General features: G+C 31.6%; 1 protein-coding gene across 11 annotated transcripts in view; it reads right to left on the bottom strand.

Annotated features, from left to right (window-relative positions):
* cno (adherens junction formation factor afadin) overlaps window positions 1-20,113 on the bottom strand; it is a 47,709-nt gene extending 27,596 nt beyond the window's left edge. The window contains exons 1-3 of one of the 11 annotated variants that reach the window (XM_085662311.1): window positions 16,793-17,496; window positions 16,236-16,464; window positions 15,873-15,960 (exon numbers count right to left, since the gene is read on the bottom strand). Coding sequence is in view for 7 of the 11 variants with exons in the window: in XM_035871316.2 (XP_035727209.2) it covers window positions 19,948-19,964 (17 nt within the window). In the remaining 4 variants the exon portion in view is untranslated. Of the gene's footprint in view, window positions 1-946; window positions 1,053-1,905; window positions 2,427-15,872; window positions 15,961-16,235; window positions 16,465-16,792; window positions 17,497-19,947 lie in introns of those variants that run through there. The other 10 variants (XM_035871321.2, XM_035871323.2, XM_035871316.2 and 7 more) reach the window with 10 other exon arrangements.
* Window positions 20,114-20,333: the final 220 nt, after the last annotated feature.

The raw sequence follows: 20,333 nt of genomic DNA, 5'->3' as shown, positions 1-20,333 counted from the left end.
TTCGAATTTAATCTCATTATTTCTTATAGATATATGTCAAAGAAATATATATATATATATATATATATATAAACTATATGTGAAATTTAAGTAAATAAATTATTTTTTCGTTCTTTAACTAAATTATTTTTTTTTTTCATTCTATATATTTATAACTTTTATATTATTATTTTTCGAGAAGAGAATTTTTATACAGGATAGGCCAAAAGTTCATAGGTGATCTTTAAAAATCTCTCTCTCTCTCTCTCTCTCTCTCTCTCTCTCTCTCATCCTCTCTCTCAAAATAAGATATCGTTACGATAAATGCATCTGTTTAATGATTTATAAATTAACAATGAATATAATATTAATAATAATAATAATAATAATAATAATAATAATAATAATAATAATAAAAAGAAGATAGAGAAATATCCGAGAAGTCATAGATACAAGATGCGCACGAGCGCATCAACCTTTCGAAGGTATGCAAGGAAGAATTCAAACGATCTGGTATTATAACCCGGTTAAAGACCCTTGCTTAGGAATTTCACTAGATATTGGAGATCTCTCGGACTCGATAATTGGATAATACGAAAGAAAGTTTGGAAAGTTGCTAATCAATAAATAAAAAAACAAAACAAAACAACGAAACAAACAAACCACAATTATCAATTGCAATAGACATACATATACACATGCATGTACATGCACGTACGTAAACACACACACACACACACACACACACATATACACTTAAGAAATACAATTGATACATACATACATATATATATAGAATATTATAGAGCACAATGTTTTAATGTGTACTTACGAACAAAAAAAAAGAAAAAAGAAAAGAAAAGAAACAAAAAAAAAAAAAAAAAGAAAAAAGAAAAACAAATAGAAAATAAAAATGTTTTTTCGTACTATGATCTCATTCTTCTAATCGTTCACCAATAAAACTAACCTACTCTTTCGATTCGTGTCGATGATCGGAGAGCTTCGAGAATAAACAATCGTTGTCGGCAGTGCGCACGTGTCCAACTCGTGCCAATTCTGAAGAAGAAATCGAGCCGACACACACGTGTCCTCAAAAGATATTTTATTCTTTATACTGTTTGTAGTACTGCGCTCTCTCTCTCTCTCTCACTCCTCCTCCACCCTCACCCTCCCACTTCCCCCTCTCCACTCTCTCTCTCTCTCTCTGTCTCTGTCTCATTCGATATGAATATACATTCTCAATCTGTTTACTGTTTTCGATCTTCGTATTATATTTTATCATCGAAAATCAAAGATCGAAGATCGAAGATCAAAAATAACATTTATGACACGTAAATACTTTTATTTACGTATCCCGTAAATTTTTATCGACATTTAACACAAAGGCCTCAAATACGAACGATAAAAAAAAAAATGAAGAACACAATAATAATTTCTTACTCTTTTAATAAATCCTCCATCTTTTTAAAAATAGATAACAATTATATTGACGCAAACTGTTTTCTATAGGACTAAATATATGATAATTTTGTTTACATTTTAAACGTACATGACTCATCGACCGGACATTAAATGTTTTTTCCTTCATGTTCTTCTGTTCAATTCGAAAAACAAAAAAGAAAAAAGAAAGGAAGAAAAAAAGGAAGAGGAACAAAAATGCGACGTATCCAACGTAATAAAATCTATCGATGTTTTTTTTTTTTTTTTTTTTATAACAAATAAAGAAGAGAAATAGAAATGAATATGGAAAAAAAAAAGAAAAAGAAAAAAGAAAAAAGAAAAGAAAGAAAAGAAAACAAAAGACATTAGACGTTTTTTCGTTCGTTCGTGTATTTTTTTCTTTTTTGTTTTTCTTTCTTTCTTTCTTCTTTTCCTCTTTTTTTTATTTGTCCTTTTACAGTCACACGTAACATATATGTTACTCACTCTTCCGGCACCGTCATTTTGTCAATGTTCCTTCAGAAGAACGTGTCGAGAGAGATCGTCGAACCCGCCGTTTGCTGCAGGAGCGTGCAGATTCGATGAAACGAAAGCTCTCCTCTTCCTCCACCTCCTCGCAGCACCTTGGCATCCGAGGTAAGAGAGAAGAGGATCTTCGAGGAGAATCTCCCGCGCTCGCGTTCGAAACGTGCTAGCCGGTTTCCTCCCGAAAGTCTCACGAAGCAATATCTTTCAAATCTTCTCGTTTTACACTACTTTTTTCTCCTCTTTCTTTTTTTCCTTTTTCTTTTTTCTTACTAATTCACCTGCTTCAAACTTCGCGATAGAATGAAATATTTCGTATGAATTGGAACAAAATTATATTCACTCTTGTTCTCTTGAAACTTACGTTATACGAATATCATAAACGTAGCACCGTTTTAACATCTTTGGATTTAAGACAAATTTTGTTCTCTCTTTCTGTCTCTCTTTGTTTTTCTTTAATATCACGATCGACAAAAATTTGATTTTCGATCAAAAAAAAAAAAAAAAAAAAAAAAAAAGAACTAATATCTTTCCACGTTAGAGATATAAGAAAGAAAGGGGAAAGAAAGAAAGTAAGAAAGAGAAAAAGAACAACTGAGAGCTGAATTTAATAAAGTAAAAACGAAAAAAAAATAAAAAAAGGAGAAAAAGAAAAGAAAACAAGGATAAATTCTTTCGTATGATTCTAGATGAACGCCACACCCTTCATAAACGACGTTGCTCTCACCAACGCAAAAGAGACCGTTACACGGCGAAGCGTCCAAAGCCACTGACAAAAGGACGAGCCCTACTCCTGTCGGGCCCATCGAAAGAAAAATGGTGGGGGAAGAAGAGTGAGTCTACCGCCGTCGTCACCGCCGCCGACGCCGCCACCATTACTACTACCACTACCTCCGTCACCATCAGACTACTACTAATACTATTAGTACTACTACTATTAATACTACTACTACTACCACTACTACTACTCCAACCTGAGCGCTACTAAGAGATCTGTACATTCACACGATTCAAACCGACCACTTTGATACCTTCCACAGCTCGCTCGGTTCGTTTCCGTTCCGTTTCGTTTCGTTCCGTTTCGTTTCCTTTAGTTTCATTCCGTTCCGTAAGTTAGTCGAGATCCTACCTGTCCCTCTTTTTCACTAACGTTCTCTTCCTTCCTTCCTTCCTTCTGTCGGTACAACGCGACAACGCTACTTTAAGCCTCTTTCTCTCTCTCTCTCTCTCTCTCTCTTTTATATACTCCACATAAAGAGAGAGAGAGACAAACAGAGAGAGAGAGAGAGAGAGAGAGAGAGAGAGAGAGAGAGAGACAAGTATCTCTTAAATGTCCCTACTACTTACTTCTCTTTCCATTTCACCGGTATATACGCGAAACTGATACGCACAGGGCCTTAAGCGGTCGCCATCGACGTAGTTGGGTACTGGACGCGCTGGAATGCACGTGGAGTGGGGCCAGGGTATAGTGTGGAGGGGAGGGGAGATAGAGGGTAGGGAAGGGACTCAGGGAGACAGGAACGACTGGAGACTTGCCGTAGCGTACGCGGTGGTCGAGTAGTAAAACGGATAAGCGAGTAGACACCGACTACTAACATATACCAATTCGTTCGTTTCAGAAAGACTTGTTGGCGGCTATGGTATTCTGTATATATATATATATATATATATATATATATGTAGATACGTTTCTCTACGTTACGTTTAATAATAGCTATTAGATTTGGCATTAGATATCTCAACACCTATATTATCGTGATCTTCGTCCAATCGACAATGTACATATTGTACGGTTCGAAGAACACGTTCGATGTTTCGGATGATCGTATGTATTATACTACAAAATAGAGAAAGTAGTTACTTTAGTATAGATTTAAATAGTACGTAGATATATAATACACAAATGCGGGATATGATCGAATTCCGGTATCCCCTATGTAACGAAATAGAGAAGACAGGTTTTTCCATGAGAGGAGAGGAAAGATAATACACTCCTCTCTAGTTTTCCTTTAGTCACGAAACTCGTTTTACATTAGTAAACCGTTTCTTATATTATATATATATATATATATATATATATATATATATACATATGTATGTATTCGAAACTAATATTATCACAGACAACGTGTTCGGACGTAATCGTTGGAGTTCGATCGAGTCGATCCGGAATTTTTCACGCTGTAACATCATACTCAGTTCTCACTTCTGATTATTTTTCCTCCCCCCTGTTTTTCTTTCTTTTTTCTTTTTATTATTTTTTTTTATTTTTTTTTTTTTTTTAATTTTAATTTAATTACTCGTATCTTTCGACGCCCACAGCTTCCTGCCTTTAATATACCCGTTTGTGAAAAAAAATGCGAGGTAGAGTGAATCGTGGTAATATTCAGCGGGGTGACTCAACTGTGAGGTATGCGTCTCCAAACTGTAATCAAGCGCTGTTTTATGCCCGTCAGAGAAAGAGACGAGAGACGAGAGAAAGAGAGAGAAAGAGAGAGAGAAAGAGATACAGACTCATACTTTGTATACGACCGGTTAGAACGTTTATCATATATATATATATATATATATATATATTATATATATGCCCGACCACCTTTCGATGTTTCTCATGAAATGAATAAAATGATAATCAAAGTTAACGTCGAACTTATATAATATATAACACATCACACACATATACAGACAGAGAGAGAAAGAGAGAGAGATAGAGAGAGAGAGAGAGAGAGACACACACACACACACACACGTATGTATGTATGTATGTATGTATGTATATATATTTTGTGTGCCTTATTCGTACCACATGGCCTCTTACTCAGTTTTGTAACACAGAGCTGAACCTCAATGAGTAGCGTGCAGAATCGAGTTTCCTTAACCAATACCCCCTTAACCCCTCTCCTCTCTTCCCTTCCTCATCTTTCAACCCTATCTTTCCATCTCTCTTTCTCTTTCACTTTGGCTCTTGACCATTGCGAAAGAAGAAATGAACGCCGGTGAAGAAGAGAGGTCGGTCGGTCCCTCGATTTTCTGAATAGCCTCCACTCTTCCTCTTCTTCCTCTTTTTCTTCTTCTTCTTTCTTCTTTCTTCTTTCTTCTTTCTTCGACACGGTGCGCACGGTCTCTGTTTTATGTAGAGGATTCTTGAAAAGACGTGGAAGAGAAAAAGAAAATGCAAAACGAAATATCTATATATGCTACCGACGAAACTTGCATCTCCTATTATCCTCGATAGGAAAAATTTTTTCTATATATCTATTATTGCATTCGGAATCATCAATGACGACGACTACGACGTCATTGACAAATTTCTTCGGTAGAGATATATCAATTTAAAAAAGAAAAAAAAAAAAATCGTTCGACTAGAAATAATACAGTGAGATAAAAAATGTCGAGAGATTTACGATGGAAGACAACGTCAACAACGACACTTCGTCAAAGTGATTATTTTTGCATTATATTTCGAATAATTATCAATGACAATGTCTTCGACAAATATCATTGTAGATATGTGAATTTAACAAAAAAAAAAAAAAAAAACTTTTCTCTCGTGACTTTTGTATAAAGATACACGAATTGTCGCGAGAGATCTACGATGAAAACGCCGTCAATGACGTCATGGCGAATATTTATCATTTATCTAGATTCGTCATCGATGACGTGTCATTGGACATGTTATCATCGTATATTTAAAAAAAAAAAAAAAAAAAAAAAAAATAATAAAAAAAAAGGAAGAAAGAAATTTCCTTTTCCTCGATATAGAAATAATAATAAATTATAAAAATCAATAATGCCTTTTTCTTGAGTTACTCGTTAAATTCTTCGAATAAGAAGAAGATACGAAAGAAACAAACCAGTTATTTATCTTAGCTTACAACAGATCACTTTGAGTACTCAAGAGAGAGTCAAGCAGATAAAGTTGCTCCGCACCTCTGGTCTCACGCTCTAATCATTGAGAGGCACTTTAACTTCTTTCTTTCTCTCTCTCTCTCTCTCTCTCTCTCTCTCTCTCTCTCTCTCTCTCTCTCTCTCTCTTTCTCCCTCCCCCTACAATTTCTTTCCTTCCCGTAGAAGTTTATATAGCTTCAATTCGAAAGTAAAAGTGTTAGAACTAATAATAAGTTAAGGGATTCATCTTTACACTCTCTAACGAATAATATATCAACGTGTTTAGCTTTTATTATCTATATGTGTATGCATGTTAATTGCAAGTTACATGCATAATATACCACCGCATTCACAAATATATACAGGTATATATATATATATATATATATATATATATATATATGTACAGATACATAATTATATATATATGTAGAAAAATACAAGAAACAAGAACGTATGCGGGTCGTTGCTTCTGGAATGAATAAAAGCGGATTTGTTGGGCTTCTCTCGGTAATTATCTCAACTCTCACTGTCATCGATAACATACATGTATGTATACATGTGTGTATGTGTATGTATTTATACATATATATATATATACATACAGACACATATTATATTATGTATATACTTTGATGAGCTGTTCGCAAAAATAAACCGTTGTGCATTGCTTCGTCGAATGTTCTGCTTTTTGACGTCACTCTTTTCCACAAGAGAGAAAGAAAGAGAGACACAAAAGTATACATCGTTTCAACAACAGAGAAAGAGAGAGAGAGAGAGAGAGACAAAACTATATAACATGGCATGAGACCTCGAGAAGAACGTAACGTTCTCAATCCATAAGGCTTCTTCGTAACTTCATTATACATACATACATACATACATACATACATACATATATATATGCATACATAAATACATACAGACATATATATATATATATATATATATGCGAGTTGCCATTGTTGTTACTCATGTTATTTACGACAAAAACAAAATTAAAAGAAAAAAAAAAAAAAGAAACAATAGGATATAAAAAAAAAAAAAATGAGAAAAATTTTCTCGATCAAATCGAAAACGAAAAACGAAAAAAGAAAAAAGAAATATTTGCAAATAAAATCGTTAATATAAATTATTAGAAAAATACAAATGCATATAAATATAAATAAATATTCGTAAATGAAATCAATCAAATGATATTATATATGATTGCTCGAAGTATTTGAAGTATATGTCATAAATAGGTCTAATCCGTGATACTTTGGGAATGATTAGAAGAGGAACCTTAACTCAAACCAACGATTTCTCAGAGTCCCACTATTATGCTTTCAGATATCGGCACCGTACCAAGCACCATACTACTATTGCCAGCCACGCATGCAGACTCTCGAGGGTGCAGTGGTTCTCATCGCTTTCTAATGTCAATTAATATATCAACAATACGTATATATTATGTATGTATGCTATCTTTTATCATAGCCATAAAAGCGCATCAATTGAGATTATATTCAATTAATAATGATAATACTCTTGTATTCTTCCTACGAGTGTTTACTTAAATTACAAAATGGAAAATTAATCGAGAATAAGATTAAACAGAAAGAAAAGGAAGAAGAAGAAGAAGAAGAAGAAGAAGAAGAAGAAGAAGAAGAAGAAGAAGAAGAAGAAGAAGAAGAAGGAAAAAAAAACTTGTTTTATTATTTAAAATTTGAACAATGGCTTGTGTATGTGTGTTGTGTTGTGTGTGTGTGTGTGTGTGTGTTTGTATGTACATATATAAACATAATATATTGATGTCGTATTCGGAACACGTTTGTAATGTTGTAAAAGTCTTTTGTCTTCGTGTTTGCCCTTGGATTTGAGATCAGCATGTATCATTGTGACACAGAAATTAATAGAAACGTTTACGTTTTTCCTTCTTTATCTCTTTCTCTGTTTCGAAGAAAAAGAAACAGAGAGAGCGAGAGAGAGAGAGAGAGAGAGAGAGAGAGAGAGAGAGAGAGAGAGAGAGAGAGAGAGAGAGAGAGAGAGAGATCTAATATATTAGATTTATCAAAAGAGTTAAAACGATTGGATTACTATTGTTTTTATAAATATGTCCCATCTTCTATATTTCATCATGCACATTTTCTCAATGTATTATTATATATGTAATATTAAATATATTTATTATATGTATTGTAAATATACATACATAAAAAATTATATATAAAAATTAATATATACATATAATAATATATAAAAATATTATATATAAAAAATTTATTAAAAAAATCATTATATATATATATATATATATATATATATATATATATACATAACTTTTTTTTATAACTTCTTTATATATAATACAAATGATCAATTTTATAAAATTTTTTTCACACATTCTCTATTCTTTTTAAGATGCATATCACGATATTATTAATATAAGAGAATAATAATTATTAATAGTATTAGTTTTAAAGAAAACTATCGACTTCTCCGTTTATTGATCGAGCTATAATTTAGGAACGGAGTTGTCTCACCCCTCTCCCTCACTACTTCCCTCCCACCCCCTCTCTCTCTCTCTCTCTCTCTCTCTCTCCATTTATCTGTCTATCCATTCTATAATAAAATCGACCATCTTAATTATTGTGCTCTTCAGTTCTTATATATAATCATAAGTTACTTGAAATCGATCGGAAGACAGAAATGTAAGATAGAAATTAATCGACGAATTCGAGAAAATAATATATGTACGTATGTAAATCGTTTTTCTTTTCTTTTTTTTTTTTTCTCTTCTTTTTTTTTTTTTTACGTAATACAATTTATCTTCGATGACTAATAGAAACTTGATAAGGGTTATTTAACCAGCAAAGATGTACGCCTACGCTCGATCATAAAACAGGTCCGTATTTGTAATTTTGGAGGGCCCCCTTAAACGAAACATCTTTATTAATTCTCAAAAGAATAATGTATGTTTCAGTTAATCAATCTTTCTTTTATATTTTTTTATTTTTTTATAAAATTCATAATCCTTTTTTTTTTTTCTTTTTTTTTTTTTATCGGAAATGAAAAATCGACATTTCGATGATTAACTCATTTCAATAAAATAAAAATAATAAAAAGAGTCTATAAGATTTTTTAATGTGCCTTCATAAAGAGAAAGAGAAAGAGAGAGAAAGAGAAAAAGAAAGAGAGAGAGAGAAAGAGAGAAAATTAGCGAGACTTTAAACTTGCGCCTAATGCGCCTTATAATAAATGCATCCCTGATCGTGAACAATAACAAAAGGCTTTTGGATTGCAAGCCACGTACGATGACATGGCATACATCGATGATAATTTTAATAATGCTAGAGACGTCGTCGTTAAGATTTGATATTCGACAAGGCGTACGTGTCTATTCTTACAAGATTGAACCCCCTTTTCTACCAATCTAGTTCTCTCTATTAGGCTTCTTTTCTTTTCTTTTCTTTATTCTTTATTCTTTTTTCTTTGATCGATGTCGTGGGTCGTTTATTAGTTAGAATTTCTTTCTTACTGTTTTTTTTTTTTTCCTTAACTTCGTAATAATTATTTTGAATAATTTAAATTAGTAATAATTTTTCTTCTTTTTCATTTCTTTTTTGCTTGGGAATATTTCAAGCAAATAATTTTTCGTTTATTTATTTATTTATTTATTTATTTATTATTTCTCATGTAATTTTTATTAACAACAATTAATAGCGTCGATCGTGTATTACAATAGAAATTCTTTTTTGTCTCTCTCTCTCTCTCTCTCTCTCTCTCTCTCTCTCTCTCTCTCTCTCTCTCTCTCTCTCTCTCAATTTGTTGTAATTAATTTTTCTTTTCCTTTTCCTTCTTTTTTTTTTTTAATATTTCTAAAATAATTTCTATAATAATTCCTTCGAATAATTTGTTTATACAAAATAATTCTTTCTAATAATTTCTATCAATTTTTTTTTTTTTTTTTTTTGGAGATATTTTTTAATCGTACTCGATGAGATTCGGTTGCATTATTTCTTCTTCTTTTTTTTTTTTTTTTTTTTTTTTTTTTATCTATAGAGAAATTTACTATGAATCGACATGCGATAGATAGTGTAAATGTAACAAGTACCCTTTTTTCAACGGAGTTTACACTCGTAACGTTTTCAAAACCTGTAACTCTCTTTTACCCGGTGAATGCTCTCTTCTCGTACACGTTCATTTATTCGAATATATAGAATTGCGTAATTCCGGCCAAGTCGACTTTACACGTTTAATCATTCTGCCATTTAGTACCAACCCGACGTGTTGTGTCGCTTCGTCAACGAAGAGCGTAAGTACTAAGTGCATGTTTATTACGGTTAACTGATCGCTTCCTGCTTATCGTAAGTAACCAAACATGCATACTTACATACATACACACATTTATATATATATATATATATATATATATATATAACACATTAAATGAAAATATGTATATATTGATAAAACTTTCATAATAAAATTAATTTAAAAAAAAAAGAAAAAAAAAAATATATATATATATATATATAAAATTATTAGCGTAAGTATATAACACGATAATAAAAATAATTAAACATATATTAAAAAATTTCTTTCAATCGATTTTAACCTATTCAATCTGTAATATACACACATACGTAAATACATACATACATACGTGTATATATATATAATTTTATAATAAAAATAATTTCAAGTAGATCGAAATTAAATCTATTTTAAAAATTATTGTAGAAATAGTCAATTCATTCTTCGAAATTTGTAAACATATTTTTCTCTGAAAAAAAAGGAAAAAAAAAAAAAAAAAAAAAAAAAAAAAGAAGATTGAAAAAAAGAAATAAAAGATAAAAAAGAAGATCAAAAGAAAAGGAAAGAAAGAAGAAAATCCTTTAACCTTCGACCATTTAAAAAGCATAATTCATTGTCAATGAAAATCATAATCCCGGAAGATCGACGACCTTCCTATTTTAAATACGTCGTCGACCATAGACGATGGTTTTCTCGATGAAAGGGCTCGTGGGTACGGGAACAAAAAAAAAAAAAAAAAAAAAAAGAAGAAAAAGAAAAAAGAAAAAAGATAAAAAGAAAAAGAGAGAAAAAGAAAAAGAAGAAGAAGAAGAAGAAGAAGAAGCAACACGCGATAGAAGAAGAGACGAGAGAGTACGTACGCGAATAAGCCGTTCTTTGGTTCTGCACACGTTCCATGAAAAGCGGCTTAACAGGGGATGCGTTTTATTATTAAACGAGAACCCATTGAGCAAAGAGTGAGTCTCGAAAGATCATGTCTATGACGTCTACGACGACGACGACGACGACGACGATGACGATGACGATGACGATGATGTCTACTGATTAAAAGTAAGAGGAAAGAAGAAAGAAGAAAGAAGAAAGAAGAAAGAAAAAGGCAAAAAAAAGAAAAAGAGGAAAAAAAAAAGAAAAAATGGAGGGTCAGAGAGAAGGATAAGGAAGGTGAGATGAGAGGGAGTGGGGGTCAACGGAGAGGATCACAGCCAACGTGAGTAAAGATAAACCGGTAAGTAAAGACACGTGAATGATACCATGCTAAAACTTGAAACTCACAAGATCTATATATTATATGTGTGTACATTGTATATATATATATATATATATATATATACATATACACATTTATATGTACGTATATTACTTTGCTAACTTTTCCGCTTATTTTCCATTCTCTCTCTCTCTCTCTCTCTCTCTCTCTCTCTCTCTCTACCCCCCTCTTTTTTTTCTTTTGCTAGTCTAGCTATAAGTATATGACGCATACATGGCTCGACCAGCACCAGACAGTATAAACTAGTCGGTATTATACAAGATCTTTTAAAATTCTTCTTTTTTTTTTCTCTTTCCTTTCTTCCTTTCTTTTTCTTCTGGAAAGGTGAAAGAGGAATAGAAAAGAGGGAGAGGGAGAAAAAGAAAGAGAAAGAGAGAGAGAGAGAGAATGACTTATTCAATATACACAAACATAATAGATAAAAATAAAAAAAGAGACAGAGAGAGAGAGAGAGAGAGAGAGAGAGAGAGAGAGAGAGTGTGAAAGGTTTTGAATTGTTTCATATCCTATTCATATATCTACGAACAGGTGTTAAAGATAAAAACAATGGAAAATCCATTGTTAAGAATGAGGATGTTCATTCGTGAAAGGAATATTATTATTTTGCACATGTTTCTTTTTCTTCTTCTTTTTTTTTTTATCGATATACTCCTTTCAAATATCAGATAAATAAACCTGTACATTTCATTTGTTATCAAGAATAAAGATTTATTTATCTAGGTAGGATTCATTGCAAATGCAGTTCGTAGATATATAGACGGATATCTCTTATCTTTTTTTTTGTTCCTTTCTTTTTTTTTTTGTTTTTTGTTTTTTTTTTTATTCTTTCGAAAACGTTATCTCAAATTCATCTATTACAATTTGTAACATCGAAGACGCAACCTGGTTTGGTTTTTCTTTTTTTCTTTGGCCGATGCAAATTTGCATTTCGGTATTTTTCATTGTGTATATAACAGATATCACCGATGAAGTAAAATTTACGACTCATGGGATCTTTTTTATCGCAAAAAAAAAAAAAACAAAAAAAAAATGAAAAAGGAAAAGAAAAATTACATCACGATTATTTCTATACGGTTTCACACTGAACGTTAGGTCTTAATAAACATTAATTTCAAAATAAATTTCGTTCGTTTTAATACTTTAAGTGATAAATAAAAATGATTTTTGATTGTTGCTCTTTCGTCGAGCTGATTCTATTCTATTTTTTTTTCTTTGGTATTGTTTAAAAAAAAAAAAAAAAAAAAAAAAAAAAAAAAATTGTTCACTCGAAAGAACTCGAAAACGATCGATTGATTTGGAAAATAATTTAAGAAACCTTTTGGTTACACAATCCTGTATATTTTCTTTTTTATTATTTTGATTTTTTTTTTTTTTTTGATTTTTTTATATCACTGATAAAAAAAAGAAAAATAAATAAACGTTATCTCGAAATCGAGCAGTATATAATTTCTCGATAGAACGACGATAGTTTCTCCTTATGTTGCATTATAATTTACAACTTACATAAGTAATTTCGCCGATCGCGTTTCTTTTTTCTAACTTTCCTCCTCCCACTTCCCTCATACCTGTTATTACGTACAAATTAAACGTACAAATCGATATATGTAATATATATATATATGTATATGTACATACATCGAAATTCTTTTACGCATCATTGATATTTTCTACTCTTTCTTTCTTTCTTTCTTTTTTTTTTTTCTTTTTTTTTTCCTTTTTTTTATTGATCCGCTAACGTCTCGTTTAATGCGCTCGACGTTCCGTAGAAAAAATTATTATCTACGGAAAAGACATTGTACGAATGGAATTACTTCCGTTTTCTTTAGAATATTTATGGTATCAAGAGAGAAATTCAAATCTATTGAATATGCTCGACTAAGTAATATTATAAGTTCTCGATAATTTATATTGAAAGAATTATTATTAAAGAAATAATATATAATACTTTTTATCAAAAATATTTTCTATATTATACCTGAATAAATAATAAAAAGTATTTTTTATCGAATTTTTTTCTTTCTCTCTCTCTCTTCTTTTTTTTTTTTTTTATTTATTTTACATCCGATTAATAACACTGTAGAGTATTTTTTTTCTTCTTTATTTGAAAATATTTTCCATTCTATATCTAAAAAAAAGAGTAACGGACATCTAAATAAAATATTTTAGACATCTAAATAAATACACTGCATACATAACTTTTTTTTCTTTTTTTTTTGTTTTATTATTATTATTATTATTATTATTATATTTGAAATATTATTATTATTATTGAAAATGTTTTGTATTTTGGATCGACGTAAATAACACTATGGAGTATATTTTTTTGTTATTTGAAAACATTTAATATTCTATATTTAAATAAATAACTATATAAACAATACTATATATATACTATATATATAGAGAGAGGGAGAGAGAGAGAGAGAGAGAGAGAGAGAGAGAGAGAGAGAGAGAGAGAGAATTATGTTTAATGAAATACTTTTTAGTATTTTATATCTATACAAACAAGATTAATATCTTTATATTGAAAATTCTGATATTACTTATTGACCAATCTAATATATACGTCGAGGAACACACAACTGTTATCTAAAAAAGGAAAAGAAAGAGAGAAAAAAAAAGAAAAAGGAAAGAAATGTACATATCTTTATATCAGGTAGATAATTCTACGAATTTCATCATTGAAGAAAAACCTATAATTTATATCTCAAATATTGTGTATGTGTGTGTGTGTGTGTATGTGTGCGTGCATGTTTATTTATGCCTAGAAATAACTACGTGGAACATTAGTAATGAGGAACTATTAGTAAAGAACTAATGTACTTACTATCGATGATAAACATCGATTATATGATCATATCGGTCGAACACGTAAATAAAATTTCGAAATATATGTTCTTACGAATAAATCTAATTTTAATAAAAGGAAATAAATAGTTCATTAATATATTATTCTTTCGTTTTTTTCTTTTCTTTTTTTCGTTTCTTTTTCTTAACAACATCCTAACTAGATTTAATCGTAATACGTAATTTTAAATCCATGAAAATTTTTAATAAATTTTCCTTCCCTGACGTATTTTAAAATTCAAAATAACATTATATAAATATTATATAAATATAATATACTTATATAAAATAATTTTAAGATAATTTATTATATATATATATATATATATATATATGTGATATATTATTATTATATATTATACATACATATATATATATATTTATTTGTTTCTGTTTAATCATAAATAATATAATTTTAAAATACATACTAGTGGAAATATTTGAAAAATGTCGCATATTAAAATTAAATATAACATTAATATGTATCAAAAAATACACATATATATATTTGTATATAAATATATGTATATAATTTTCTTTTTCTTTTTTTTAATTTTCATGAAAAATTTGTTAACAGGTTTTTGTTCACAAATATGATAATATTTAAGCAAAAATACTTTTGCAATATTTATTATCAGTTCACTTTTCAGTTCTTATCATACTAGACACATATACACATACATTATACCACATACATTTTATGTATGTATATATATGCATATTATTATGTATATATATATGTATATTTTTGATATATATACATATATATATATATATTGTAAGCTCAGCGTGTGTCCAAATCGTATACACCATAGTCAATGAAGAGGACCATGCTTTAGAGAAGTCCTAACTTCCTATACACCGCGATCGTGCTCGTTTCAATCTCGAGCATTGTTCTCCCTCTGAATCTCGAGTCCTATTGTCGTCATTGATGGTGCTTCAAGAGAGTACTATAGCTATAGCATACACACGCACAAACAAAGAAAAAGAGAGAGAGAGAGAGAGAGAGAGAGAAAGATAGAGAGAGTTTAAGACTCTCAAGTTACTTCCATCGAATTACGTTACTTCACAAATGAACAATTCTATATAACAAGGGTACACTACTTGGTACAAGAAAAATACAAATATTTTCTCCGATGATAGCACAATTCCTCAGTAGTGTTACTCAAATTACTCATCAATATCAAAATCAAATAATAAAAATTTCACGTGGTTACGCCTATGTATAAAAGGTGCGTGAAATTTCTTGGAAACGTTGACATATCGGATATTCCAATCTAAATGTCTCCACCCATGGAACAACTCACCACTATATATACATATATATATATATATATATACATACACAGGTATGTATAGATTATAATTGGAAAAAGAGAAAGAACATTAAATTAAAAAAATCTCAATATGGTACACATATATCGAATATTTACAATTTTAGAATTTTATAATAAAGGTAAATGGCATTTTTGCAAAAAAAAAAAAAAAATAAAATAAAAAAGTCATCAAACTTTCGATCTATATATATATATATATACTAAAACACGACGATTAATGAATATAACAAACGATAAGGATATTAATTTAAATGTAACGTCGAACAATGAAAAAAAAATCTTCGACGTACCGTTCGGTGAATCCTATTGGCTGATATGAAAGCGCGCGCTTTTCGTAAATCGAAAGGAGAGATATCAACAGGTCTGAGAGCGCCGTTACTGTAGCAAGAATAACGAGGAGGATGGTAGAGTAAAAGAGAGAAAAAGAAAGAGTGAGGTTATACACTAGGTAGAAAAGAAACCACGAAAATATCTTAGTTATACAAATACATAAATACATAAATATATATATATATATATATATATATATATATATAATTATAAATAACATACACCACACATATATACATATATATATACATATATACATATATGTTTTACAATATACAGGACAAAGAGAGCAAAAGAGATAAACGTAAGCAAGTAAGCGTTACCTTGTCGCTTCTCTCTTCGATGAACGCCGTAAGTAAGAAGAAGACGTCTGCTCGTACCGAAGGTCTTTTCTCTCTCTTTCTCTCTCTCTCTTTCTCTCTCTTTCACTCTCTTTCTATTTTTCCTTCTTCTTCTTCTTTCTCTATCTCTATCTCTCTTCTTTCTCGAAGAATCACGTCGTCCTCGCTACCTGACCGATCTACGTGCCCGCCTTCATCTCGGAACTCGTATCTGCAACGACGATCCACGCTCGTTTGCACTCGCCTCTTACCACGACGCACATACTACCACTTACACTTATTCATATTCTTATTCTTATTCTTCTTATTTTTATTCTTCTAAAGAGAGAGAGAGAGAGAGAGAGAGAGAGAGAGAGAGAGAATCATATGCGAATAGAAATATATTGTTAGAGAGAGAGAGACACGATACACCTCTCTCTCTCTCTCCCTCTCTTTCTTTTTTCTCTATCTATCTATCTCTCTCTTTCTCTTGTTGGTGTTTCTTTCGATCGTATAATACTCGACGATTCTTCACCGCTGACGCACCAACTAATACCTACTATAGCGCACCATGGCCGGCACACGTTGTCGTCGTCGTCGTCGTCGTCGTCGTCGTCGTCGTCGTCGTTGTTGTCGTTGTCGTCGTCGTCGTTGATCGTATTCAAGGTCGTATATACTCCTGGCGTATACCTCTTGTAAATCCTTCTTCGGATATTCGACGAGACTCGTCTCTCTTTTCTTTTCTTTTCTTTTCTTTTTTTTTCTTTTCTTTTTTCTTCTTCTTCTTTTCACGACTCTTCTTCTCCTTCACTTGCTTTCCTTACGCGCGAAGAACTCCATTCGAGCGTTTAAAAAAATATTCACCGCACGGATTCGTAGTACACTGCTCTCTTTCACTTGTACGAACAACTCTGTATGTATATATACGATGCTAGTAAGGACATATATGAACTCTCTCTTTCTCTCTTTCTCTGTCTATCTATCTCTTTTTCTCACAAACGTATAAAAGAGCGCACATACACACGGAGAAGAGCGTGCGCGCGAGCGTTCACGCAAAGTAAGTACTCTCAACACGATGAACAAAAACGCGTGCTTGTGCAAATATTACATCTAAAAAAACAAAAAGAAAAAAAAAAGAAAAAAAAATTAATATACACACACCGATAATATCGTTCAAACGATATCGTTGCGTGGTACATTAAGTATTAACAAGAACGAACGAGATCTTCCTTATTTGTTAACGTCAAACAATGTTCTGAACTCTTTCTCTCTCTCTCTCTCTCTCTCTCTCTTTCTCTGTCTTTCTCTTTTTACCTCGTCTTAATACCTCGTTACGTATATTATCCGATTAATTGGTACGAAGAAGAAAATATATATATACATATATATATATGTTTTGTTTGGTGCCCTTGTAACCGTCGAAGCAGAAAAGAAAAAAAGAGGAAAGGAAAGAAAAGAAAAAAATAAATAAATAAATCGTCGCCAATATCATCTCGCGCGAGACATCGAACGTGAAAACGCAGACTGCCAAGATTTCGTTCTGCTCGCGTTTACCGGCAATACACCGCTGCTCGCACGGTGAGCGGCGCGTTCGTAAAAGTCTCGTGATTGGCTCGGCATAAAGCCAGAGGTGGCAGTCGAGTCCCACGGGCGTGCGCACTCCCCGCTTCATTTCTCCCTTCCCCGCCGTAGCCCGCCTCGCCTAGCCTCTCCCCACCCCACCACACTTCGCCACCTCTTCTTCTTCTTCTTCTTCTTCTTCTTCTTCTACTACTACACTACTACTACTTCTACTACCTTACGTTTACCCTCGACCCTATTTTTTCGATCATCATATCACCTTGCCGATATCTACTCGATAAAATGAAATTACGAAATGTAATTTCACAATTTTATTTGACGATTCTCATAGTCTATTTTCTTAATTTATCTCTCGTTCTTTTAATTTATCTCTTGGTAATACATGTCTATCATACATTTGTTCACACTCCCTTTCGAAAGATTTATATTTAATGATATGTATATATATATAAATATATTTATGCGTGTATATACTAAAAAATAGTTATGTATGTATTGTATATCGTGTTAATGAAAGAAATAATTAACAAACGTAAGTACGCGAACGTGGTGATGATATGGAAGGGATCCGAGGATATCTTTAGCCGGCCCTGTTACGTACGCCGCCGAAGATGCACGAGCGCGTGCGCGTTACACCTGTCGCCAGTGACGTAATCCTTAGATCCACCGACGTAGCGTTACCCCCTTTGATGCCCGTTTTTCCCCTGTCCCGTCACCCTTTCTTTCCAACCCCTACTTCCCTCTCCAACCCCTCCATACCCCACCGCCGTCGCCACTGCCAACGATCAACGTATCGCGAATGATTTCACGACTGATAAGCTCAAAGGGGGTGCGGAAAAAAATATTTCATTATAATCCGTCCTTTCGCACGTTCGTTCGTCCCTTTTTCTTCTTTTCTCTCTCTCTCTCTCTCTCTCTCTCTCTCTCTTTCTTTCTCGTTCTCTCTCTCTTGCACGGGAAATGTATTGATAATGTTACAGTAAAATATAATATCTATAAAATAAATTGATATAGAATAAAATTAAATAAAATTAGAGATAAAATTAAAGAAAATAGAATGAAAAATGAATATCCACGAAATATAATTTATCGACGTAACGATAATTTCTATTTTAGTTCTGAAAAAAACAAAAAAAAAAAAAGAAAAAAAAAGATAAACACCCTCCCCCCACCCCCCACCCACCCACTCGCCCCATAAACATTCACGAATTCGTTTTGCTCGTTACCACGTCGTTAACCTATTCGATACGGTACTCGAAAGAAATTCGATAAGGATAGTTTATTTAGAGTGCATTCGTAAGAAAGAATGATAACGGATGAGCATATAATCGCGATTATATACGCATCGTGGAGATAACATTGTCAGGTTATGTAGAAACGAGATCATCACGATCTTAAATCAATATCGATACGATCGCATATTTTATTCTACTACGTATCACTCTCGTCTCTATCTATTACTTTCTCTATGTTTCCTCTTCCTCCTTCTTACGTATATGTATATAACCAAAACGTCCAACCACGCAAAAATATAAATTACAAATGATCCTTCGTTTACCATTGAGATCACCTCTTAAAGTAATCAAAGTCGTTCTCCGTTTGTCCCAGTTTCCAACTATGTAAACACGTCTTACCTTAATTCAAAGAATATCTCGCGCGAAAACGATCGCTCTTTTTGGTGTCGAGTTACCGTTCTTTTTTTCTTTTTCTTCTGTTTTTTTTTCCTCCATCCCTACCCCTTTTTTTCCCCTTCCCCAAATCGAGAATCTTGCTGGTCGCTTATCGAAGAGCGACGCCATGTTTTTTTTTTTCTTTTTTTGTTTTTGTTTTTTTTTTTCTTTTTTCCTTTAATAAACAAGAACATTTTGAAAAGATTCTATATTTTCGAGAAAATTATTACTCATGGAAATAAATAATTCACGAATTTACTATCTCTAACGGAAAAAATTACGCACGAAGAAAGTATACGGAATAAATTACTTTTCAGATCGTTGCATAACTGTTTTATATGGTGCTCCATCTTGCGGATCACAAACACTTTCTTTATCGTTCTCATTTTCTCACTTATTATTGTAATGATGATTGTGTATCAATAATAATGCAACAGTAATTCGAATAATTATAATGGACATACGTGTAATACGTTACCATCGAAGTTGATCTTCGTAGTATATTTCCTCGCGCATGATTTCGGAATGAAGATCGTCGCGAATTTCTACATCTTACGACAAATAACTCGAACTTGATATATTTGAAGATAATAATCCTTGAACGTACATAACGACGTTCAATGAAAGCTGATTTATTTGCGAGGTTATGTGGCAACCACGCGGTAATTCGATTTGACAACCCTGCGAAGAAGGTTGCAAGCGTGATAAAAAATAAATACATTTTATATGATATATACACACATTATATAAATATACATATATATATATATATATATATATATGTATATATATATATAGATATTATTAATATTATTAATATTTTTCTTCTTATTTATCATGAAAATATAGT

Source organism: Vespa mandarinia, chromosome 1 (genome assembly GCF_050613455.1).
Source record: "Vespa mandarinia isolate Hongniang chromosome 1, ASM5061345v1, whole genome shotgun sequence".
Classification (NCBI taxonomy): domain Eukaryota; kingdom Metazoa; phylum Arthropoda; class Insecta; order Hymenoptera; family Vespidae; genus Vespa; species Vespa mandarinia.
This window is presented reverse-complemented; position numbering and strand designations above follow the sequence as displayed.